The sequence below is a fragment of the Charadrius vociferus genome, unplaced genomic scaffold (assembly GCF_000708025.1).
Source record: "Charadrius vociferus isolate BGI_N301 unplaced genomic scaffold, ASM70802v2 scaffold3, whole genome shotgun sequence".
Lineage (NCBI taxonomy): Eukaryota > Metazoa > Chordata > Aves > Charadriiformes > Charadriidae > Charadrius > Charadrius vociferus.
Window position 1 is genome coordinate 980,965 of NW_009647748.1, and position 26,292 is coordinate 1,007,256.

Below are 26,292 nucleotides of genomic sequence, written 5' to 3' on the forward strand. Positions count from 1 at the left end.
TTTCTTTTTCATTTCGACAGTAGTTGAAATAATCCCTGACTCGCAGAAATGGAAGAGAAGGGTTTAGCACAGTCTTAGCAGTGCTGTAATTTGAAGTGAGCAGGTAGTTTTAATCCACCAACATTATACCTATGTGATTATCTTAACTGGCTATTACACAAAAATAGCTGTAGTTAAAATGAAACAACTGCTTTCCTGTTTATTGTGAATGAGGTAACCACTTTTTAAAGCATGATAGATTCCTGGATTATTCTTTAGGGATTTCTGTCTCTGACAATTCTACCCTGTGTGCATCTTATTTGCCTTTCTACATACACTTACTCTGCATTAAAACTGTTTAAAAGGAGATGATGCAAAAAAAATCCTCGGCCTCTTAAAATTCTTGCATTAACAGAAGATGACGTTTGTTGAGCAGAGAGCGTTGCGAACAGCGTAGAGCAGAGGTCCAGGTGTGCTGTGGTCTCACTGCATCCCAGTGGTGGGATAACGGGCGTCTGGCTGTACCGCCGGTACAGCCTTCGGCAGATGGCTCTTGGGCGTGAGGAGTCTCCCCGCCAGGCGCACGTGGCACAGGCGGAGGGTTGCGGAGTTACCGGCGAGCTTGGGGAGAAGTCGTGGGGTGGTTAGGGGTGCAGGTGAAATGAGCAAGCAGGAGGTAGCCCCTCAATTTTTCTAATTTTTCTAACCAACTTGGAGCCCAGGGGAAGGGAGGCGGTGTCTCGGAGGAGATGGGGGAAAAAGGATCAGCATTGTCCTAAAGTAAACTTCAGCTCTGTAGGTCCTAAATAGAATAACTAAAGGACACTTCAGTAGTTTTGTGCTGTTACCTTTTTAAAATTTCCCTTTCTCTTTCTCCTCCACAGTTGCTCTCGGTCGTAATCAGCCCTTGAAAAAAGAGAAACCGAAATGGAAAAGTGATTACCCCATGACAGACGGACAGTTGCGCAGCAAGAGAGACGAGTTTTGGGACACAGCACCAGCTTTTGAAGGTCGCAAGGAGATTTGGGATGCCCTCAAGGCTGCTGCACATGCTTTCGAGAGCAATGATCACGAACTGGCACAAGCAATCATTGATGGTGCAAACATAACACTACCACATGGTAGGTTCATCTAATTAGGATGTGGTGTAAGTGTAACAGTAGGTTAAGGCAAATGCTTTTCGTTTTAATCTGAAAATCAATTGAGACATATATGCAATAGTTTTAAATACTTGTATTTCAGTATGCACGATGTCTTCCTATTTGGTGTTGAAACACCACCATTTTGCTTTGAAAAGCAAAATCACATTAGTCTGTAGAGGGATCAAGAAAAGCTGCCTTTCTGTTGTTACCTAAATTTGAGTGTATGATCAGGTACATGGTGTAATACACAATTTAAGAGTCTGATCTCTGCGGGCAACACTTGTAACTTTCTGTAAACTCTTAAAACACCTGCGTGCTTGAAGGTACAGTTTTCTTAATTTTTTTTGCCAGCCTCCCTTTGTAAAGGGAGTAGATTCTTTTCCCTAATCTTACGTGTTTCTTTGGCACTTGAACTGTTTTGGGTTTACTTTTTTAAATTTCTCTTCTGAGGAGTATGAAAAACTTTCTCAAAAACTTGGTGCTGGCAATCTGCTTTAAGATCTTGTACAAGATAAACTGTAAGCACTTATTTCAGGTGCTTTCCCTTTCGCTCTGTTGTTCTGAATTCTGATTTTTTTCAAGCTCTGTTGTCCCTCACTCCATCCTCTGAAATGAATCACTCCCCTTTATTCCCAATAGAAATAACAGTTCAAGTTCTGCATTTAAAAAAAAAAAAATAAAAAAAATTGAATGGATTTGTAGCTTCAGTAACTTAAAAGAATCAGGATGAAATTAAAAAAAAAAAAAAAGAACAAAACCACAACCAAAACAACCCACACCAAACCCCCCCCACCACCACCCCATAACAAAAGACACGGGACTGAAGCAGGCGTGTGTTCTGGTTGGGCTCTGCTTGGTGTCCTCTCTTCCAGAAGGGGCATGAAGAGGCTCGCACCCAATAATGAACTTGTTCCAGACACGTGGAGCTGAATGCTATATAAAAGACATTATATTATATATGTGCTGATTAGGGTCTCCTGGGAACAGAAAAAGGATGAGGTGGAAGATTGCGTACCTTGCTTTCTGGGGTAACTAGTCTTCATGAGATTGACTACTCATTATCTTTTTTTCTTTTTCTTTTATTGGTGCTGTTAAGGACCTCAATTTCCTGAAGAAGTCACAGCCGATCATATATTTAATTTGGAAGGGATGGATTTGGGGATCTGTCTGTCTGTTCCCATACTAAAGTGTGAAACATTACTAGTTGTTGGGGCTTGGCATGTTCTTTTCCCCTCTCCTGGTCAGCAGGCAGGATCTCTCTGAAAGTTGCTGAGAGGTGGAAACTTCCAGTGCTGCAACACAACCTGGCTTTTCCATAATTCATGGGCAATCTTTTGTGGTCCTCCAGATCATTGTTTGTTTTCAAGGAGGTTTGTGTTTTGCTTGTTTGACTGATAATGAATGAGTTTTTGTCAAGGGCAGTTACGCCCATGGAAATTGTTTCTGTAGTAGCTGTAGTTTCAAAGAGAATTCGGTCAATTATTTCGAGAACCTACCAATGCCAAGGAGATCTCAGGTCTCCTCTTTGACAGACCTGCTGGAGGTCCATATATATTCTAGGCCCAGCTTATTGGAGAGAGAAAAATAATTTCCCTGCTATAAGCTAGTGTGGTTTTCAAAGGATAGAGGAAGGAGTCAGGTCGTCTAGCGTGGAACTGGTATCAGAAAACCTCTTTCTTCCTGTGCTTGCCATACCATGTTTCTTACCTTGCACTAGTTTATAAAACTGGTCAGAATCTGGAAATCCAAAATTACCTCCCAAGCTTCTTAATTTTGTATATCAATAATGTACTTTAAATAGCATATTTACTCTGTGTCCAGAAAGCATCAGATTATTCTCCTAAATCGATAGTGTTGCTGGATTTTTGTCCTTCCAAAACATCTAGATTGCTGAAAATATCCCAGAAGAAGCTGGGTATTTGGGCAGTTTATGAGCCGGAGAGAACTGTATAGGTGAGAAGGGTCTGGCAAAATTGATACTGAAGTTACTGATAATTTTAAGTCACCTTTCAGATAAATTGAAATAATTTATATCTCATAGACTGAGTATTTGCAGACCTAAGGTGGTCGCTGCATTGTTTTGCTTAGTTGCTAAAATAAAAATAGTAGAGGTCAGGAAAACTCAATGTTATATATAGGACAGGTTTAACAAAATATAGATTACTTTCCACTATGGTCTCTTACGGCTTATGTGAGTTGCTCTCCAGGTCGGACTTTAGTTTAGGGTAAAGAATCATCTCTTGGTGTGTGAATGCTTCTCTCTGCAGTGAGGGTCTGAGTCTGCTTGTAACCATACACAGAAGACTGATAGAAACATAATTCTTTTAGTAAATGAAAATTTGAGTCATGAGCATACTTTTGCAGCAAGAGTGATATTATTTGTATAATGTGGTTATGGAATTGATGAGACCCCAGTAATAAGCTATTTTGACAGCATTAGATTATGTATTCAGTTTAAATGTTGCACAAGTGTACATATGAACAGCACTTCCAGGGGAAATGTTAAATTTACAGCATCAAGGGATGCAAAGAAGCCGTTTGACGCGTTAGGTCTCTGCTTCCTCTCATCAGAGTGGCATAACAACTTGTAATTGCAGAGGAGGATTTTATTCAAGTGGGAAAGTTTAAGTCTGCCTGGAAGAATGTGTCTCTGGTTCTGAGATGGAGTGGCTCGTGTGTCCATGCTCCTCGCTTACAAAAAGAGAGGATGGGTGATGTATAGTTTCAACACTCCCAGATTTTGAAAACAGCATTTCTTAGTTTCTTAAATAACTGCTTATTAATCTTATTCAGAGTTTAAGGCTTTAAATCCCAGCAGTTTCTGGTTGCAAGCAAAAATCTGAAACTGGGCAGTTAGCTCACATTTCTTCTCTTTGGGCAGTCTGAGGAATGTAGGATGGATGGCGTGCCCTGGAAAATAGCCCTTTTAATGTCATTGAGTGCAATACTTAAGGGGGAAGAAGTATGTGAACTCTTAAATTTGGCTTTTCAGCAGACAATTTGCTTGGGGTCCTGCCTACTACTGGCAGACTGTAGTCTGCTTTCTAAAGCCCACGTGCAGAATATTCAGAATATTTCAGATACAAGTCAGGAATCAAACTTGTGTCAGACGCTCTGTTGCTCAAGCCAGGCCTGGCCTGAGGCTGGATTCCAAACACAGAGAATAGTTTGAATATTTATCCAGGATCTCAAGTTTAGTAGTGATTTTTGTACACATAAAATTGCATTACTTGCTTTTTATCCAACTTCCTGCTGGTGACACTTGTCTGGTGCATCAGCTGCTTGCATAGTTCTCTGTGCAATGTGACCTTTCCACTACAGAGAAAGCTCCTTCTTTTAGAAATTCAAGTATTTCTTAGTCATCAAGCATTGTTAATTCCATGTATGAATAGATTATGAATAAAAGCCTTCCGTTTATGGGCTCAGTAATGCCTGTTATCAGCAAACTGAGCTTATCTCCAGGCAGGTAGAACAAACAAACTGTCCTTGTTCTGAGTGACACCAAAAACCTCCGTGGTTTTGTTTACAAAAACTCGCTTTGTGGAAAACTTAAAAAGAAGAGAAGATAACTGTTCAAGAAATCCAGCTGCTGCATATGCTCTAACTACCCAGACCTGTGCTTACCTGACTTGAACAACCACCTGGATTTACCCATGGAACTGCTGAGCAGCGTCGTGCCCTGCGCGGGGTGGTCTGTCCTCCCACCCTGCCCTGGGCTCCGCGAGAGGACCTGGAGCATGGCAGGGGACCCACGTCCCCTCTGAAATTCATCTTATATACCCTTTTTATTTTTTGTAGCTGTTTACCTGGCCAGCTAGCAAATACACATCCAGTTCAGGTTGTGCATTCTGTAGCAAAATTAGGATGAGAATCAAAATGCTGACAGAGCCTCCTGAAATAACACCTAAATGCCTACGCGCGATTTTATCTTCTGGTCCCCCAGAAACCCTGGTAAATGGGCTCGGGAGTGCCGAGTGCCGCCTTGGAGTTCAGGCTTTGTTTCTTCAAATGAGAGGAAAAGGGAAAATTAGCTGCTGAGGCTGTGCATGCAAACACTCTGTATTTCCCCAAAGAAAGCAACCATTTAGGAAGATGACATGTAGAAATCGAGTCACGATTTTTTTTTTTTCCCCGAAGTAAATAATTTGACAATGGAGCTCTGGCATTTTTGTGCGTGAAAACTTATATTTGTGATAGGACAGCCAAGGATGGGACATTCTTCCTTTGATTTCTTAGCTCACCAAAGAATATTGATTCCGAAGAAAAACCAACATCAACTAAGATAAATTCCTTTAACTCTACTGAAAAAGTGGAAAATGTTTAACTAATTTTTTCCTCTCCCAAAGGGATACATCTTCTGCAAAATGATGCAATACTATGAGACTATGGCATTTCCTCTCATTTATTTTCTATGTGCACAACTGAGGCTTAAAAAAAAACAAACCAAACCCATACATCTACGTTTTAACTGTCCCTTTGTGGTAAGCATGTTGTGTATGCGTTCAAACCGTGTATTGCTTACAAAATTAAACCTTGCGGGAAGTGAGGGGGTGGGAAGAGGGGGGCTGGGGAGAGTGAGGACTGACAGAGGTTTGCAGATACAGATTCTGGCCTAGCTGATGCTGCAGAAATACAATTGTGCTTTTATTTCAGAAACCTGTAGGAAAGGGAGGAAAAAACACATCTCTTCTTAACACTGCATTCAGCCAGATATCTCACTTGCCTAACCTGTGTGAGGAAGACTCTTAACCAATGTAATTTTTCTAATGGATGCCTTTTGCTGTCTTCTGCAGTTAAAAATAGCACATAAGAAGTATTAAATAAATAAATAAGCTTGTGGGATGGGCTTAGCACTTCTCATCTATCTTGAGTGCCTCTGTGGGATGTATTTAAAAATAGAAATAACGTTATCACCAATTTATACTTTTTTTTTTCTGATGTCTTAAAGTAGCACATCCTCAATATTTTATTAAACAGTCTATTTAAATTTAATGAAGAACAGTTTTACATACTTCTCAGCTATCAAAAAGGAAATGTTGGAGTGTGTAGTATTTTATTAGGGTCTGCACCAGATGTTAGTGTTGAGCTGAACTTGTCCTGAAAGTAGTTAATATTAATTGGAATCTGTCTGGGGTTAAGTGGAGTTTTTAAATTTCAGGATGGACACTTAGTCTGCTGTAACATAGTTACCAGTATATTGGATTTAACTCCTCTAATGCTGTTTAAACAATAAAAGGGCCTCTGTTAAGCAGTAGCTTTGTGCTCAACTTCTCTGTGCCTTAAAATACAGCTCCCGTAGCTTGCAGCATGCTTTTTCAGTGAGCAGTCTTGCGGTGCTGGCTCTTTGTGTGCAAGCAGAACTGTCACATTTACTGTGTGTAACACTTGAGATCCTGAAAAATGGGGATGTGAGTATTTAACCTCAATGCTGGGGAAAAGTAGGTGAAATTAATGAAATGTTCTTGCTGTGAATAGAGCGTTTTCTTCCCCTTTGGGTGAAATATTCGACAGAAAACCACAGAAGAAACCCAAAGCCAACAGCAGTGGTATAGGGGAAAGCATGCCGTACCTCTGCTGTTTACCCCACCCCAGTCCAAACACAAATTCCTAATTCCAGCAAAACCCTTTTTTCCCTACTGAGCTGTAACTATGCATCATACTGTGATATTTGCTGCCTTCAGGCCCCATGTTTCCCCGCACTACAGAGCGGCTTTTAATGGCCGTGCCTGCAGTGCTGCGTCCCTCTGTGCACTGCCTCCCCTGTGTGTGCACTGGGGTTTCAGAGACCGGTGCTGTCGGAAAGGACACGGTACGTCACTCTGTGTCCTTTAGTGCTCGGCTGCCTCTTGGTGCAGCACTGTGGTTCAACAGACCACCAGGATGCACGTGCTCCTTACTGAGCCGGTCAGGGTTTTTTTTATTTTTCAGTACTTAGCCAGCGCTATGTGAGCACTTATTAGTTGTACTTGATAAAGTAAGTTACCCTCTGCTATCTTGAAAACTCCATTTTTGTTTGTAAATGAAGGGTTTCACACTGTTGCTCAGGACCTTGGGAGTGCAAGAGGAAGGGGAGAGAGGGCAATAGCTGAAGCTGGTGGAACGGTATGATTTGGGGTAAACGGGAGAGCAGCCCATAGCGTGGGTGCGTTTGGCAAGATGTGTCGCTTTGAGTGTTATTTGCATTCATTGTGCAACAAGTCCTGAGGAGGTTTTTATATTGCTTAGGTAGATCACTGGGAGCGTTGGAAAACTTCTGCTCTCTGCTGCAGCTGGTATTTTACCATCTCTTGTTGGTCTTGAAGTAAATCAGAAGAATTATTGGAAGTTTTTTTGGAAACAAAAGCTGGGTCTGCTCAGAGGCGTTGGATGGGCACATGGGTTGTTGATGGTGGGCATCAGTGTGCTGTATTGCTGCCTGGCACTGGTGGACTGTTCATATGTTACCTTTATTAGGATGGTCTTTTATTCACTTTGTTCAGTTGATGGAAGGATTTCCATCCTTCCTGAGATTATTCTGATGTTTGGGGAAATGTCAGGCTAACAGGTTGCCTTGCTCTAACTTCTTTTCTGCGATAGTTTTATGAAAAGTTTGCGTAGCAAGATCATGGTGGTGCAAGAAATATAGGATTTGCCTAAAGCAATTGTCCCCAGTGTTTGAGACTGGATGGACAACACAGTCTGTACTGGTGGTAGAGGCAAACCGTAAGCAAAATACCATTTTCTTCTTCCTTGCAGGGCTGAGGAACACAATAATGATGGGAAAGCTGAGCAGTAGACACTAGCAATACAAGATAGTCATCCCAACCAGCCACATCCTTGCTTTAAGGAGAGGGGAGAATGTACAGACCCTCAAGTGCGAGAAGTCATTTTAAGGCTGTATCAGCTGTTAGTGGCTGTGCCATTTTGTATTAATTTAATAAAAAGTATTGTATATCATAGGCGTAAAAACTAGTTTGTATTAAAGCCAGATTATATATCAGAAGAGGGCTTCTTGATACCATCCAAGAGTGAAATCAGACTTACTTTTTTTCCAAGTCAAGTTGAAGTGTGGTCTCTAATTCAAATGGTTAGGTATGAATTTTATTCTGTTGCAGACTTTGTGCATCACCTTTTAGAAAATACATCTGCTGTGGTGGTTTTAGCTATTAAATGGGAATACCTGCCGAACTCTTTGCTCCTTTGTGAGTGTTAAGGCTTCTCATGTCTCATACCTGACCTTTATTAACACCCAGGAGGTGCTGCATGTGAATGCCAGTGGAGGGATGCTACTGTAAATACGCTTTCTGCCGCGGGCCCTGTTTATCCATCTCATAGGCTGATTTTCCAGGCTCCCGAAACAGTAATCACTAAAAGTAAGCTGCCAGCTGTAAATGGGAGAGGAAGCAGTGCAAGGTAGCCGGCAGGTTCTCAGGAGTTGGTCTTTAAATTTGCTCAGTAATTTGGAAACATCTACAACAAAATTACATAGTAGATGTCTAACACTGGCCGTTTAATGTACGTCTCCCTTAAAACAAGTAACTCCAGAAATGGAACTCTAATTTTTGCAGTCCTTTTTGTGTGATGGCTATATTGGACTTAACTTGTATTGATGAACCTGTGGTTGAGAGAATCTGTACGGTAAACTTTGCCCTGGCGTTTTAAATTAAATCTGTTTCCATGAATTGCTGCCTGTTAAGCCACAAGATCCTTGTGTTTTTCTCCTACGCTTGCCTGCAAGCTCCTGTATCCATTGCTTAGGCTTTGCTAGGGGGTCAAGGCTGCAGGAATTGCTTTCTTATAGCTCATTTATCTGAAGAGACTTTTTAATTGTCATTGACAAAATAATTTTTTCTGTAACGTATTACATTCTCTACACACATGAAAAGTTGAACAGCGTGGTTTTGTATGTGGATACAGAATGCTTGGTCAGATTTTTCTAATGTCTCTTTAAAACAGTAGTGAATGGTATTTTGGTGACTCTGGCTGTCTAATTTTAGATTTCAGCAGAGTTATGAAAGCTTGGGAGGTCTGACTATCAAAGCGTATCTGTCAATATGATCAGCAGTAGTACTGAGATGAGCATGCAGGCTGTAGAAGTTAAAGAAACCCCAAAATCTTTCTGTAGTGCATACCGTAAGATTTATAGTTGACGCTACTAGTTTTTTTGCTTTTCGTTGAGTCTTTTTTTTGTTCTGTACTAAACTCTGCTCAGCAGAAAGCAGTTCTTAGTTTGAGGGAGTTTTTTTCTGTTTTGTTTTTACTTCAATTAAAAAACCCATCAAAAACGAAGGATTAAAAACCAAAACTTGCTGGCGTCTTGCAAGGAACTGGGCTAGCTGCTGTCAGCGCTAAGGATGTGAGTGTGCATTAGGAGAGTGCTTGTACTTTGGTTTTTCTTCTACGCATCAGTGTCTGTTTTTAAAAGTAGTTGACGTCAAGTTCCCTCCTTAAGTTTATCCTTGCTAAAATGGTTAGTGAATACATTGATCCTAGCTTTTACAAGACTGCACCCAAACTCTTTTGACACCTTCCTTCCTCTATGTGTGCACAGCACCGATAGATGCTCTGGGAAAGGGTTGCCTGCTCAGGTGAGAGCTGCGGTCCCAGTTTCGGTGGTGCCTCTCAAGTTTGGGCTGTTCTGGTTGTTACAGTCTCATCATCGGATTACTCTGAAGCACAGACGCGGCGTGAGGACGCAACAAGTGTGAAAAATGCTACTATCCAGCTGCTGGATGGGCACCAGCTCTGGGCTCCTGCAAAGTGGTGGAAATCCATTTCGTGGAGCAACTTCGTGCGTGCTCCTTCTGCCCTCTCTGTCCTCAGAAAGTACCTCCTGCTGGTGAGAAATCTCTGAAATGCTCTGGCTGTTTCACTTCTGCTCAGGCACAGTAATTGCTTTTTCATGAGAAGACTTCATCTAAATTAGGGATCTTCAACCAGTGGCCTCCAGGCTGTGCGCTCCCTGCTCGGACGCCGAACTCAACCTGCTTCGACCTGCTTCCCGGTGCCTGCTCGGAGGCAGCCAGCAGGGTGGCAGCTCCTCCTCCTCGGCTGTCTCTTACCTCTGTCCTTCTCGGCATTTCCTCTGTCCGTTGTTGAGCCGGCATGCCTGGAAAGATGGCTTATTGCTCTTGGGAAATGCCTTTTTCCAGGGAGGCATGCGTGCAGGCAGCACTGGGGAAGGGCAGATGCGCTGTGCCTGTGCTGCTGCCCTGCTCCGCGAGCAAATCCTTATGTTAGGCTCAAATCAAAAAAGGTCCCTTTGCTCTGCAGTTCTCGCTGTTGAAGACTGGCCAGGTATTTAGAAGGTCTAGCAAGTTGTCTGGCAATATGCAGAGAATTGTTTCGTTTTTGCTTTTGATCCATGTGAAATTTTAAAAGACAAAAGTCAACTATTACAGCAATTCCTTCAACTTTTACTGGCCTTTGGAAAAGGAACTGAGGATTTGAAATGTAAATGCAAACTGCAAAATGTTTAAATCTTTTCTAAAGCCTCGTTTCGCATTCTTTTTTACCACTTTCTGTTGTCATTTAGTTTAACAGCGCTGTCAAGTCCATAAAGCCTCATCACATGACTGTTGCACAATTGGCAGCTTTAGCTGCATTTTTCTTTTTAAACTGGAACTTCAAGAAGGAGATATTCAGTTTATAAATATGAGTGGGAAAACAGCTCTTCCCGGCTGAAAATACAGCCCGTTATTTCAGTTCCTGGATGCTTAAAGCAATCCATTTGTTTACTTTCACACTGAAGAAGTTTGCAGCATTAATTTATAGACTGTAGTGCAGTAGAAATACCTTCTCTCATAGTAACCACTTCAGAGCTGGGAGTTAAAAGCTTTGGAGAAACGTTTGATTTGGGTTTTGTGTTTAAGTGGTGTTGTGAATGCTTACGCTCTTGAGTACTTTCCCCATTTCCCTTCCTCTTAGCCTTCTAGGGGAGAGGGGCAGGGGGTTAATGCAAATAACCCCATCCTGCATTGACCTAGAGTCTCACAGCCAGATGTTTTTGCTTTTCAGTGCTGTTTTGTCCTGTCTTTGCTCTGGTTTGTACTCTGAAAAGACCCATGCAAAGCAGAGTGTTACTGTGAAGGTGCCTATAAAGCACAGAATAAACCGAGGAAGAGAAACCCTGGGTTTTATGTGAAGTAGTGTAAAAGATTGCTTTCCTAAACAGCAAAGCTAGCTGTTGCTGGTTTCTTCCATTTGATATAATTCCTTGGATTGTTTTCTCTTGAGTCAGGAGGGATGCGAGGGAGCAGGGAGGCAATGTGGGACAGCAGGATGGAGCTGCTGCTCTGCCGGGTCCCCGGGCAAGAGGGGAGAGAGGGCGTCCTAGCAGGGGAAGTACTGACAACTAATGACTTTGGTGGGGTGCGTGAGTGCATTCATCATTTCTTTCAGGTATGAGAGGTGGCACGGAAGAAAGCAGAATGTGTATTCTCAGTCTGGGAGAGCAGTGGTAGAGTTGGCTTCCGACACTGACCACAGCTGTGGACCCTGAACACTTTAAGGTGTGGAGCAAGACTGAGCAGGTTGCCCGCTTCCCTTTACACAACCTCCTTGTTCCCCCTCCGCATCTCCAGCGTCGCAGGATGCTGAGCAGGGGCAGTGTACATCTTTGGGTTTAAAATGTCTTTTGCCGCAATGTTGGATTGCTTTTGACGGTCGTCAGTTCCCACATCCAGTAGCTGCAAGCACCTATAGCAGGGCAGGCAATTCGAGGGGTATTGCAACAACAGCTATGAGCAGGAGCTGGAAGTCTGGCAGCTGGTAGGATGGTTTTAATGTTCAGAAAAACATCCGTGCATCCAGAGCCTCGGAAGTGGCAGGAAGGGACTGTTTATGAATGGCCTTTACTTTCATAGCCAGTGGCTTGCATGCGTTTTAGAAAGAGAAGGATGTAAAACGGCAGTGATTTTTCACATGCAATGCACTGCAGAGGAACCCTCATCTGCCACGTAATAAAGTGATTCTTAACAGCACCATCAAGTGGGTTATTCATTTCCACCCTCTCTGCTGCGGAGTTGTGGGCTGGCTGTGACTTCAGGTTTCTGAAGAGCACTGGGGTGTAGCCCCTGTGTCCTGGGAGGACCGTGCTCCACTGGGATGTGGTTAGAAGAAGTGAGAGGCAGAGATGCTTGGAGTATGTTTGGTATTTTTCATTAGAGAAATGCTTCTGGTAAAAGTGAGCTGTTCAAGAGATGCACTGACTGAAAATTAGAGAAATACCAATAAATTCTTTTGTAATTGGTGAATTCTGTGTGAGAAGGCTGTGTCTGCAGCGCGTACCAGGCGGTGCTCCACAGTGTTGGGATTTCTCTTGTTCTCAAGGAAGCAAGTAACAGCCAGGCTAACGTTTGGCCAATATTCGTGTTCTTTCTACATTGCAACCGCTGTGCATAGCGTGTGGTGGAAAGCTGAGCACAGAGATTTCCGAGTAGAGAATGAGGGGAAATTGCAATAGCTAATCAATGAGGCAGTTAAAGATAATCGTTGGAATTGGGTTAGCATATCACTACTGAAGGTGCTTTTATTCTAACGGTATACCACTTTCTGTCATTCTAATTTTGTTTTCCGTCCTCTTCAAAATTCCGGATTATGATGTAGGATCTCATACTCTTTCCTGCCATTTGCTCAAAGCAAACGTGCTTGGGCCAGTACGCAGGCACTGGTGAGCAAGTGCATGTGTTCACGATGTAAAATGCATCTTGTGCTGCTTTAAAACGAAGGGCTACTGTGGAAGACAGTGAGAAGACCTATCCCTCTTCGGGAATTACTTTAATTTCCTTGCCATAGCCTTCATTAGTGGTTGCAGCACTGCGACGAGTGTGATTCTGCAGCTGCTGTCTCGTGTGTCGGATGTTTTCCGCAGGAATGGTTCAAGCTCTCTCTGCCATCCCGGGTGCAGCATGTTGGTGCTGGTGAAGGACACGGTACGCTGTGGTGCTTCACCAGACGCCTCCTGACCTTGAAAGAGAGTCTGTTTTCTCAAAAGGCTCTTCAGTCCGGAGCTACAATTAAGATGATGCTTTCTGTCGTTTCTGCTGTGATTAATATTTTTAAAATAGATGCACAACATCCTTTCTGAGGGACGCTGGATTTTCATGTTTTCTTCAAATGGAGTGTTGAATCAAATCATCAGGATGTATAGCAGTTGTGGCTGGCTGAAATATTTATATATCTAAGTGCAGGTTAGAAACTATCAACCCTTCAAATAAAAACCCACTTATGGCTACATCCTACAGTTGTTTTCCTTAAATATTTTTAACTTCTGCTCTTGTTTTTTGAAAGGTATTTTGAGGAGCTTCGTCAACATAATTGCTTGGACTCTTCTCAAGTCTCTTCCCCTGGTAGCATATGCCTGTCTGTTTCCCGTCTTTGGTTTCAGTTTGCCTTTTCTGGGGCGGTGAGGACGACTGTACAACACTGTTTTCAGAACGGCTTTTTTTTTTTTCCCCCCCTTTAACAATTAATGTGTGACCAGGAAAGTGCAGCTAACTCTCTTAAGGGAAAAAAAAAAACAACAAAAAAAACCCAAAACAAACAAACAAAAAAAGGAAAAACAAACAAAAAAAACCCAAACAGACAAACCGAGACTGACTCTACACTATGGCCATTAAATGCTCAAAATAAACCTGGACTCATGACAAAAGAACGTCTCCAATTCTTCATATAAGAAGCTGCAGAGTGCTTGTTGATCTGCGTGTTGCGGATCTTCCAGACAGGACTATGTGTGCTTTAAGTGAATAATATTCCTCAGGTATCTGATAGCGGTCAGAACACGATTTCTAGTTTATTAGATATTTCACAGAAGTGGACATTTACTCCATCACTGGCTGCTTACAGCGGTGGAACTGGGTATCTGCTTCATCTGCCTTGCTGTCTGCTAGTAAAATGAGAAAAAGAAATATGAAGTGTTTAAAATGCGTTCCTCATTGAAAATTTCAGTGTAAGCCAATGAGAGCCCCATAGGTGCTGCCTTCTGTGTGAAAATGTGATCTTCAGAGGTGGTATTGCTTGTTTCTGTGATTGACATAGAGCATTTTGCCCTAAAATTGGTGTTCCTCAAGGAATTGGTGTCCTTCAAAGTGCCTCAGTTTGGTAAACGAGGGACTCAGACAGACCTTGGGTGCCTCACTGCTCCTTGCCCATGGATGCACCCTGCTCCTCCTCCACGATCTCCAGTTGACAACGGCCAGGACATTTCTCATCTTTCTCTGTTTTGGCTTCAGGTATTTAAATAATAGGAAGATGGTAACTTCTCCAAGACTGAGGCAAGATAGTTATGATCAGAAGTTTCTGAGTCGCAGGAGAAGGCTTCTCCCTGGCGCAACTTTTTAGGGCCAGGTAATGGCTTAGGAAGGTCCCATCCGGGCTGTGCTACAGAGCGCCCGGGTGGTACTCTCTGGCCTGGTAGTGAGCCAAAGGGAGGTATTTTAGTACTTTTAATTCTTCCACAAGGTCTTTGCGTAAATACCTTGGGATGGTAAATTCAAGTCATTACAGGGCTTCAGAGAGTGTGTTACAGAACAGATTTACCTCTGGAAATGGAGAAAACTCCTAATGTCTTCTGCACTTACAACAAAAGCATGTGATAGATACCAGGCTTCATCTGGTGAAATTCAGATTTGCCAGTAAAGGGAAAAATACTAATTTCTAAGAATGTTTTTTTTTTTTCCTTAGCACTAGTGTGCTTTCTGGGAGCTTGAAAGGGTTAAAACAATAAGGGACTTCTGAATCATAACTTGAAAGAGCCTGAGTTTGTTGAGACCTACAGCCAGTAGTTGCTTTTTGCTGACACTTACAACCGAGAAGTGGAACAGGCTTTGCTTTTTTGCTGATACACTTCTGAGCCTGACACAGAGCCCAGCACAGAGCAAGCACGAGCGATGTTTGTTTCATAGCCTTAGTGCGAAGAAAATTTGCAACAAAATAAATTGTGTGTTTCCATGCATGTTTTGACTATTAGTTATTATACCGAAATAATGCAATCTCAGAGCTGCCTTTATTTGTTCTGTAGCAATCAAGCAAGCTTTTGTAGAAGGTCGCAGTTGCAGCGAGGCCTTGAATTTTTATCCTGTCTGGGCTCTCAGGGTCTGTGCAGATCCCCAAAGCCTCTGCTAGGTGTGCGTTTAGGGCATCATGCAGCTCTGACTAACAAGCCGTCTTCTATGTTTATGCTTAATCAATACATTTTTTTCTTTTTTGTTATAAATAAGGTAACTCTTGGAGATGCAGAGCACATCGCATGGGATAAAGCAATGTTACAGCCTTCTGTTGCTTCAAATCTCTCCTGTAGCCTTCTTTAATCCCCTCCGCCCCCACCCTTTTAAACAGCCTTGTGTTGTAGTGTTGTTTTAGGATCTAGGTACTAATATGTGATCGTGTCTGTTTGCTTGACCTCCCTGGAGCCTTCAACATTTTTGCTGGTTATCTGTGGAGACTCAGCGTGCAAATGAATGACTTCCATGCTCTAATATTAACAGGTCTTTGAGTGTCAACAACAGGATACAAGCAAGCTTGGGAGCAGTAAGAGAAAAATGGTACAGGGCAAATTTTTGTCTAGGTCATTCTATGCTTTCTTTCTATCCATCTCCTGTTGCATATAGGTAAATCGAGAGCAGAGTTGTTTAGTCTTAGAAAGTAGTTTTCCATGTCCTTTTCTCATTGCAAAGTGATGTGGGACTTCTCTGCACTCCATAAAAGCCAGTATTTGCTTTCGTGTTTGGTCTAAGGGGTTGTCTCTGCTGCTCTGTTAGCTGAAGCTATAATAAGCCAAATTTCCATCCATATCCACCTCAAGTTCAGATTAAACCAAGTCTCAAATACCATTTTGCTGCCCAGAGTGGGCATCCTGGTGAGCAGGGGTTTGTTTGAAGGTTAAGCATGCTGACACTGGTCATGCAATGGAGATGGGGCAGCTCGAGTTGCTGCAGGCATTAGTTGCTGGTTGAACCTCCCTGTGTAGGACAGAACTTCTTAACGTGGTCAGACTGTGCCTTCTCCACTTGAGAAGCAAAAGGACACGTTTTCTTTTGAGGTGGCTACAAGTCAGTCCAAGGTGTAGAACAAGCAGTTAAGGACAAGTGGATTGTACTTAATAAGATTAGTCTCCAGCAAAGGTAAAGTTATCTTTGGAAAGGAGTACAGGAGGCTCTGGTGTATTTGTCGGATGATGTAGTGGTCCATGTTGTTGATGATTAGTGTCCTGCTGATCTTAGCGAAAGGAAAATCCTCTTAAAGTAAAATGCAACTACCATAGCAGTTACCTTGTCTTCCAGAAGTAACTAGAAATAGCGAAGTAATTTGTCATATTAGGAAAGTGAGACTGAACAGTTATGTTTCATATATGGTTAAAGTCCTACTATAATGGACTAGGGATCTAGTTAACAGAACTTCTGCAGTCCGAATGGCATCTTCTCGTCTCCTGTTTTGTGAAAGAATAAAGCATTTGTACCTCAAGACCAGTATGCTATGTTTTCTGGTGGCCTTTCTGCAACATCGTAGTCAAGCATCCATGGCTTCTGCATCAGGAGACTTTTACAAGTCTGTTTTAGGAGACTGTAGGAAAAGCTTTTCAGACCTCCAAAGAAAGCAAAAACTGCTTAAGTCTTTGTGGTTGGCAAGAAGAAGAAAAATCTCTATCAGTTCTATAAAACGCTGTTGTTAACTTCCCATTTGTTTTACCATTTTAATCATGTTAGTTGTAGGATTATGGATGCTGAGAGCTAGATATTCACTCTTAGTTTACGGGAACAACAGAGTAGTTAAAAAATTCAGTGGTGGTAAAGGCGGTGACAACTTCTGTAAATCTGAATTCGGCTTCTGTTAATCCTTATGCCAAACAGATAACCTGGTCACTTTAAACATTGCCGAATGAGCTCTCTGTGGAGGGATATGCACACTCAGATGACTGTGATACTATGTTTTCTTTTTTTTTTTTTTCCTCCAAATTCCCCCACCCCCTTCCCACCCCCTTTTATAAGATGGATAATGGAGAACAGCAAATGTAAATGAAGAGGGTATACAGAGAAGCTCTTTTACCAACCAGATTTTTTTTTTTTTAATTTTTATCTAAGAAGCCTGTCTAGACAAGCATCTATTTTAATGACATGCAAAGCAGAATAGTACATGAATACTTCATTAGTAAAAAGACTTGTCATCTTTGAACCCTGATGTAATGTTTCTTGGAAGCTGTTACCTTCTTGCAACATTAGATCCAAGTTTTACAGAGTGATGCAGAAGTGGCAGTACATATGGCATTGCTAACATGACAACTACCAAGCATTAATACATAATTGACTTTCTCTATCAAACTTGATTTGAATAAAGAACGACTCACCGATGAATCGGTCTGTTCTAGAGTTTGCATCGTGGCAAAAGCCTGCGAAGAAAGGCATGGGGAAGCTTGTTGTAAAGGATGCCATGACTGGGTGACTGCTTAACCAGCCTCTGAACCCATGGTTGTGGTTAAAATTCACCATCTTCTTGTGTAGTTTAGTTCATAGTTGTGATTCAAAGTCCTGGTCTGGTAACTGGCAGTCTTTAGCCACAGTGTGGATTACAGCTGCATATCCAGCCTGATGGGTGTCTTAGTTGTCTGCCACAACCAGAGGAGGTGAAAAGCTGATGTATAGACTTGTAGGTGTTTGTGTTCTTGTAATACTGTATTAAGGGAGAATTAGCTCTGTTCTGTAAGTTACATGGCTGTTAGATTTTGGGCTTTCTGGCATAGGTCCCCTCTGCTCTGGCATCCCCTCTTCCTCTGGCAGCCGAGCACATTGGGGCTGCGCATCCCAGTTCCTCTGCCAGGATTGGCACTGCTGCTGTTGGCATTAACGAGCGTTTTTAAGAGGAATTTTGAGGGAGTTGGTTCATGGCCTTGAGCCCCCCTTTCCCACAAGCATTGTCCTTCCCAAATGTTCTCTGTCCCCACCCGTCCCTCCTCCCATGGCAGCTAATCCCTCTCCTCTCCCTGCCCTGCTCTCCCCCTGCAGCACAGCGGGGACAGTAAGGGATGCGCACCTACTAACAGCAGCTAAAATCTGAAGAAAAGTCGCTTGCTCATCTAGTGCAGAAATTTCTGTCTTTTAGAAGACTGTGTTAATCTTAATTATCTTTCACCTTCAGCCTCGTTAATTAGTGCTAATGAATTAACTGATCCTGGTGCTCTGCTATGATAAAGGGAGCAGATCAGCATGCACAGTAGTGCACCTTGCATATCTGCACCAGCCTTTTCCCAAAATAAACACCCCCTGCTCATCCTCCCCGAAATCCACCCCAAAACACAAGGTTTCTGACAAACATAGGCAGCAATGGCGTGCAGGCAGATTGGCTTTCACTTACAACACATGGACAGACATACCTCAGACTGGGTGACGATGGCACATCCCTCTTAGCCGGCAGATTACTGCAGAAGGAGCTGCGCAAACCCCTTGTCTCGCTTTGCTGTTCAGATGCAGCTCGGTTTCTTTGGCAGGCGAGCACTCAGGCAATGCCGTCCTTGAGAGCAAGCGTCGCTCTCTGCCATCCAGCTGCCCTCTGGTTTCTGTAGGTATTGGGCACTGTCGGTTCGGTGATAGCGGTTTGGGTTTTCCTCCCCAGTGCCAGCGTGCATGTGTGAGTTGCAAAACTGGTTTTAAGAATGGTTTGCTCACGAGATCGCCAGCTTGGTTCACAAACCTGCCCCGCACTAGAGTGAAGTGTGCTGTTTGAAGCAGGGTGACTTAGCTACACATTGAGGGGTCTTTGGCTAGATACTGCGACTGAGATTTGCTCTTTAAAGTTTTACTACAGCAAAAGCAGGTAGTTAGGATCATTCAGGTTGGAAGGGACCTCTGGAGTCCGTGTAGTCCAACCCTCTGCTACAAGCAAATGTGTCTCAGGTTTATTGCCTTGCAGAGCCTATTCAAACAGCTGAATGTATGTTATTTTATCAGCAGTCTTGGAGCCTGGGTGAGCCTGCTTTTCTGAAGAACATCCAAGCAAGGAGATGAGCATGAGCAGTGCAATAGCTGATTCAGTGAACCAGCTACGAGCTCGTTCTCCTGCCAAAGAATGGGATGGGAGGATTACAAGGGCAGCAGCAGAGTATCTTAATTTTCTCCTCCTTTCCCTTGTAATGCACGGAGCACAATGCCAGTCTGTCTTGTGCCAGTTGCCGCAAGCGGGAGTGAGCTGGTCCCTGCTCACCACGCAGCTCCTGAAGCCCTGGGATCTCCTCCTGGCTCAGGAAGTTGTTCTCCTTTGTGGAATTGAGCCAGACTGATAATGTTCCCGTAAGGGAAGAGCTGGTTTTCAGCGAATTTGAAATGAGAATTATTAAACGCTTAACACTTATTATCTACAAAACCCATTCTTTGAGGAGCTGGAGTAAGTTCTTTATAATAAAGGGAAGCTGAAGATGAGAGCAAAGCTGTGTTGTGTAAGTACTGCTGTGGCTTAGGAGACAAGCTTGTGCCTTTATAAAGGTTTTGTACAGTAGCTTCATGGTAGTTTAAATTTGCATGGCAGTTTAGTGTGGAAGAAGCATGGGAGGGGCTTATATATGGCATTTATTATCAAGTGCTTCATCCACACCATTAATGATTATAGCTGCTTTATTGTTCTCTGTACGTGGTGCAAGGCACAGGCTTGCACGAGTACTCCCACGCATTGCCCTCCAGAAAATGGGAGAGCTGCAGTTGTTAACTGCAGCATTAAGTTGTTTCAGTCATTATTAAGTTATACGGGGTTTAATGTGAAAGAGCTTTTTTTTCCTATTATCTCCTCCCAGTTTGCAATGGTTGTAGGTGAGCTGGAACAAAGCACTGCGTGTTTTTACTTGTTTGTCTCAATCCTGTTCACGTACTGAGCGCAGTCACCCTTCACCACTTTCGCATGCCCTTGACGTCAGTACACATTTTATAACTTTTTTTCTTATAAGATCCTGTGTTTCCCAGCTGTGAGCTGGAATCAGCGGCTAATAAAGATGAAGAGATAGTTCATGTTTCCTGCCTCAGTCATTGCTCTCTAGGAATTGTTGTACTGTAGGACCCAGAAGAAGACCCACTTGCTTTGTGATGCTCATAATGAGTTTCAAGCATTACTGACCTATATTGGATTCAAATCAATAGTCTACAGGTGAAAGCTCTACTATTGCTCTACAATTTATTCAGCATTCCAGGCTCAACGTGAATTTGGAATGGAGCTTTTCAGTAAGAAAAACAAATGAACCAGCTGTTCCTTGGGCAAATGTGTTATACACAGACACTTAAGCTCCTTAAATTAGCTAGTCTCATTGCAATGCTAGATTTTGGGTTGTGTCGTCTTAATTTTTCTTCCTGCAGCAAGTCTGGGGGAAGGGAAGAAGAGATGGAAATCGCTCAGTTTTATAGTTCTGGGTGTTTCTGAGCAATCCTCCTCAAAACTGCTCAAAATCTTAAAGAAATAGAAGGCACATCATGAACAGAAACCAAGAATTTTGCTGCTTTTTCTGAAGAGAACATTATGCAGCTTTAAAGAAATGCCAAAATTGCATTAAAATACATTAAAATCTTTATGGTTTTGGATGAGTGTGGTCATATATGCCTGATTTCAGTAACTTCTGGAAAAGTTTGCCTCAGTGTCTTTAGCTCTCTTAAATTGCTAGTCCTTTCACGTGCAAAATGACAAGTAAGTCCGAACTCTGAACTACTTCGGGGTGGAAGCAGTATCTCAACCAGTCCTTTTTTTGGTATTTTACCTTACCAATCCAGAGGAATATCTCCATCCTAATAATCTCAGTAAAACAAAAGTTTTACGGCCAGCAGGGCAATTAATTTCAAAATGTTCCAATTCTGTATGCTTGATGATCACAGCTGCTTATTTTTCCGCCTGAAACTCTCAAGCTGTCTCCTACCTGGATAACACCCAACAAGAAGCTCTGCTTCACAGCTTCTTCCAGAGTTCCCCAGTCTCCAAGCTCCAACCTTTTTGAAATATTAAAATAATCTATCCGCTGTGGTTCTAGCATTGGCTCTTCTGTTCTGTTTGACTTGAATCAAGCCTGTAAAGTGAACTCTATAGCTGTGTTGCAGCATCAGTACTGAGCGACTTTAGAGCTTACTTGACAGCGTAAGTCTTTAACTGGGAAATTTTCAGAGTAATGAATGGGTCAAAGAGATCCTCAAAGCACTCCTTAGGTCTCGTGCCACAGCACCTTAATTCTGAATGATAGAAAGTTGGGTGGTGGCTTTGTTGGTTGGTTCTGTCATTGGCTTTCCTCAGAGGCAGTTCTTCATGTTGCTACCAGGATGTTTTGTGTCTGAGTTCATTATTGTGTCAACATCTAGAGGAGTATTTAAATACACAAAGAATACTTAAGTATATGAAGTACTGATAAGTTTAATTTGTCCTCTCCTCGATATCGTTGTAAGGCCTTTTTATAACATCTTGGTCTTTCAGGTACCATACAGAATCCTCCACCTAGACCTGCACGTGTGCCAACCATCCTCGCTGCTGCTTTCTTCCTGAAATGTACAATCCAGCAGTGAAAATTCCAAGTACTGACTCCTGCTCTAGGCTTTGGCATCTGAACCTGCTCCGGTTGCCTGATGCCGCGTCCGGCTGCGGCGTCTGGGGCGGGAATGGGAAGCGGGGAAGGGGAAACCTGCCCGTGTGGGGCTGGGGGGGGACTGTCCTCCCATGGCTCTGAGCACCCTGCCCACCAGTGGAGCAGGGGGCTGCCAGGGGAGGGCACAGGGCTGCCTGAGCTGCGAAACCTCTGTTCGCGTTGGTTTTTACTTCTCTGGTGTAAGGGACGCTGCATCCTTCCTATGCTGTAACTGGCTGGTGAAGACCCTTGTTGCCTAGGTAACAGGGAAACCTAAAAAAAAAAAGAAAAAGAAAAAAAGAAATCTTTTTCTTTTTTCTCTGTATTTTCTCATAAAAGCTTGACATTCTTTTAGTGCCCCTTCCCGCTGAATAACTTCTTTGGCCCAAGCTGATGTATCTTGCAGGAAGGATCAGAAACATGGTTTTCAATTATAGCAGCAAAATTACGAAGGGTTTTGTAGTTCGGATGTTTAATTTCCTGCGTGTTTTGCACTGCGTAAGGGACACTGCAGCGAGTGCCTCGGTGAAGAGCTGCCATCTGGCTGGTGAGATAGGCCTTGCTGTGGTGGCTGCGGGTAATTCAACCACTTTCTCTCTTCCTCTCGATAAGTTGTGTCTGCCTGCATCGCTTAAAATAGCTCCACGCTCACCACACCTTTGGTATTAACCAGAATGCGTTCAGCCATTGTGTCACTTTTGAACTCCAACCAACGTGACACCCCTTCGCGCTCTGCCTTTGAGTTTCTTGCTACTTAGGACATCTTGAAGGTCGTAGCAGAGCCTGACCCTCTCCAGAAAGGCAAAATGTCATAAAGCCCCGTGGGAATTAGCTGGCTGAAGGGGAACCGGGCTGTGTGTGCACAGCTCCATGTCTCTTTGGAGGTAAAGACCAACTCCTGATCACCTCCTTGGAGCTCCGGCTTGGCCTCCATCAGGCGGTGTCCCAGTAAGGAGGTGGTGCTGTTGTAAAGTCCCTCTGCTTGCAATAGTCATCTCCTGTGCTTTAATCAATATATCCAGTCTTGAAAGCCACTGAGTGGTAGGTAATAGGACTTGAGAGTCTTAGGGATGTTCTTATCAGTACAAGTGGAAGAAGGGGATTACCAGTGAGGTTTATGGTAACTTGTTGTTAACAATTTGTCGTAAACCGTTTCTCAACCTGGGATGGGACTGTGCAGTTTTTATTGCCAAGAGGTTTCCTTTACTCTCTCTTTTTTCTTTAAAGGACAGACCTCCAAGTTCGTTGCTGTTTTAGAGGATTTTTTTAAAATTGCTTATCTGATTATGATTAAGCAATCCAGTGTTTATAGCATATGCTTTGACCTTGATGTTAGTTCAGCTGGGCAAGGATATAAATGATGAAGAAATTCCTCAGCAAGCTTACCCCTTTGTATTTAAAATTAACTCTTTGATATGCCATTCTAAGATAGGAGCTTTTAAAGAAAGGTACAAGTTTAGCTGCTCTGGCTAAATTTAAAGGCTGTTGAAGTTTGGATTATTCTTTTTTTTTTTTAGCAGCAAAATGCATCTACTTGTTTCTATGAACTGTGATCCAGAATTTAATACTGTGACATTTACTAAGTCGATCAGGCGTGCAAAATGAAATGAACATTGTAAACCAAAACTGAATTATAGGAACTTCAGGCCTTAGTCTGTAAATCACAGACAAACTACCATGAAAGGTATAGATCCAGTACAGTTTTGATAAAAGCCAGTTTGCTCTGAGATTCATAAATGATAAAGGACTGTAAGGAGTGGCATAACTATTTCTTTCTGGATTTCCTTTTTTTGTTTTGTTTTCTCCGTAGATCTCAAGGCGTAGCAGCCTTGGTGCTACCTGTACAAACGAAAGCCTCCAAAAGCAGCTGCACCTAAAACATTGATCTTTTAGCCAAAGATTTCCTCTGTGTGTTTTCATCAACACAAATTTTCCTTTAAAAAAGGGGGGCTTCTGTCTAAAAGAAATACTTCCAGCACAAGATGCTGCTGTCACACTGGGCTGAGTGACACAGTGTATCCCCAAGTTATAATTTTATATTGCAGCAATTTTGCTGATCAAACGGCAAAGTTTAAGACAACTCACTGTCAGCACGAAAAAACCTCCAGCTAAAAAAACCCACCCTTAGTTTCTAACAAGGAGCAGTCGGGTGTTGTGTGCAGAACTGCCGAGTCAAAGAGTTTTTTAAATATTCTGTAGCTCAAGGACTTGGCTCCTCTTCAAACATTTCCAACTACAAAGGGATGGGTAATCTCGCAAGTGAATGTGCCCCCTCTAGGGGCAAAAATGTGGAAATTTGTTATAGCAGGTAAATTCGAAAGGGGAGAAGCGTTTGCTTGGAGTGTGAATATCTGGGGTGTTTAAACCACAGTGAGAAGCGATTTCTGCTGTGATCTAGGATGCAGCTTCCTCAGCATCTCAGTTTCCCAGCTTGCTGCGAGAGGTAATGTGTGCCGTATGCAGCAGGGCTCAGCTTTCCGCCTGCTTTTACTTTAATTCTTAAAAGGTTTTGAGAAATATTCTGCCATTATTCCAGGGTAGTTCTTGAAATATCTTTATAAAGTGTGTCTCATAGTGTGGAAAAAGTCAGCTTGTATTTGTAAGTGTTACAATTCTTGAGCTGTTCTGCGCGTGTAGTACCATTTCGGTAAGAAGGAATGCCGTACGCAAGGCAGCACACGAACACCCAGCTTATCCCGAGGAACCTCTCAGGAGTCTGGGGAAACAAAATCACTCCTGAAACTTCGGGGCTTTGAATATGTGAGTTACAGATGCTGTGGAAATGCGAAATGTGTGCTGGGTGTCGCTGCTCTGGCAGTGACACCGCGCTCCGTACGGAGCCGCAGAGTGATCTGACGTGGGTGGTCGTGTTTGTTCTGGCAGTGATCGCTAAAACGAGTCCTATATGAAACCCTTTCAGCAGTTTTTGAATGCCTGAGAAGTTACAAAATCTTTCTTTCACAGTGGTCTTTTGCCTTTGGTCTTTGCCGTTTTGCCTTTTCAGAGCTTGGGTTCAGGGTCATGTCATTCATCCCAGTAGCGTTTTCTGGGTGCGCGTGTGCCCTGAACCTCAGGCTGTGCTGCCGGTGAAATATTCCTCTTTTAAATGACACATGGGGAGAGCATCCTCCTCACTCATGTCTTCCTTCCGGCTGCTTTTGAAGTTTATCCTGGTTTATCGGGAGGAAGGGGTGCATTTTGCTTTTAGGGGGTGCTTTTAAGTCAACCCCAAGTTTCCATATGAAAAAAGGTGAAGCAATTTTTAATGAAAACTTCAGATTTTTTTTTTTAAATGTGAAATGCATTCATATTCATTTTTTTCCCCCTCTTATCTCCTAAAGGTGCTCTCACAGAGTGTTACGATGAACTGGGCAACCGGTACCAGCTTCCCGTCTACTGCCTCGCCCCACCTATCAACATGATAGAGGAGAAGGGCGACCTGGAGACTCTGGATATTCCTGATCCCCCACCCAATTCAGGGCACGAATGCCAGCTTCGTTTGCGCCTCTCCACAGGCAAAGACCTCAAACTCATGGTCCGCAGCATGGACACGGTGTACCACATGAAGAGGCGGCTGCACGCGGTGGAGGGAGTGGAGCCGGGCAGCCAGCGCTGGTTCTTCTCGGGCAGGCCGTTGGCAGACAAAATGAAACTGGAGGAGCTGAAAATCCCAAAGGACTACGTGGTGCAAGTCATCGTGAGCCAGCCCTTAGCAAATCCCACCCCAGTGGAAAACTGATTTCTGCTTGTTTATTGATTCTTCTTTCCTCCGTCTCTGTCATGGGGTTTGTTTTCACTGCCCTCTCTTCTTTCGGTCTGTCCTGCTAATGGATTGGTTCCAAGAAATGACCAGCAAAAATTCCATCTGTGATGGAGATCTGCAAAAACAAAACATAAAAATGTAAACTGGCCTTTGGGATTTGCCTGATCTCATATTTAACACAACAGCAAGCAGCACAGGGCAAGGGCAAAGGAAGGACCGGGAAGGGGAAGGGAAAAGGGAGGAGGTATAAGGAAGGAGGGAAGAGACGGTAGTTTACTTAATACACAAAATGTAATGATTCTTAAAACTGTAGGTGGTGTCGTGATCCATGGAGTCAGAGCAACAGAGAGCACTTTTATTTAAGAAAAAAAAAAAAACAGAATCAATTTATAAAATTTCATATCAGCACCACACACAGTTGATACAAGAATCGCAGCTGCTCTGGGGGGTCCCGCGCTGGGTGTTCACGGGGATCCTTTCTGGTTTGACCGAACTCCCGTGCTTTGCCCACGCACCGCCGAGGCACCGCCAGCCCCGGGCAGCAGAGCTGGGCTGGCGGCTCGGTCTCCGTCCTGGCGTGCGGCTCCTGGCAACGCTCAGACCAAGCAATTGTACATTCCAAGATGGCAACGCAGTCCTGTGCCATTGCTGGCTCCCGAGCTGGGAACACAGCCCGCCGGAGCCTTAGGCAATAACTTAGTCAATGTATACTCTCACGTACTGTACTGTAAACTTACTTGCTACGAGACTGACCTAGCCTGAAGTTTACTGGTTCACCGGCACCTGCGTAGGTGCCTGCCGAATTACTGTATATCACTCAGATCATTAAAACAAGTTTTTATCAGGCTAGCTAAGGT

At 43.2% G+C, this 26,292-nt stretch overlaps 1 protein-coding gene across 1 annotated transcript; it reads left to right on the forward strand.

The window, feature by feature from the left end:
- The first annotated feature begins 869 nt into the window (after nt 1–869).
- On the forward strand, nt 870–25,778 carry UBTD2 (ubiquitin domain containing 2). Its single transcript, XM_009882065.1, has 2 exons — nt 870–1,100; nt 25,014–25,778. The coding sequence occupies exons 1-2, from the start codon at nt 926–928 to the stop codon at nt 25,409–25,411; spliced, it is 573 nt and encodes a 190-aa protein (XP_009880367.1). The 5' UTR covers nt 870–925; the 3' UTR covers nt 25,412–25,778.
- The last annotated feature ends 514 nt before the right edge of the window (nt 25,779–26,292 follow it).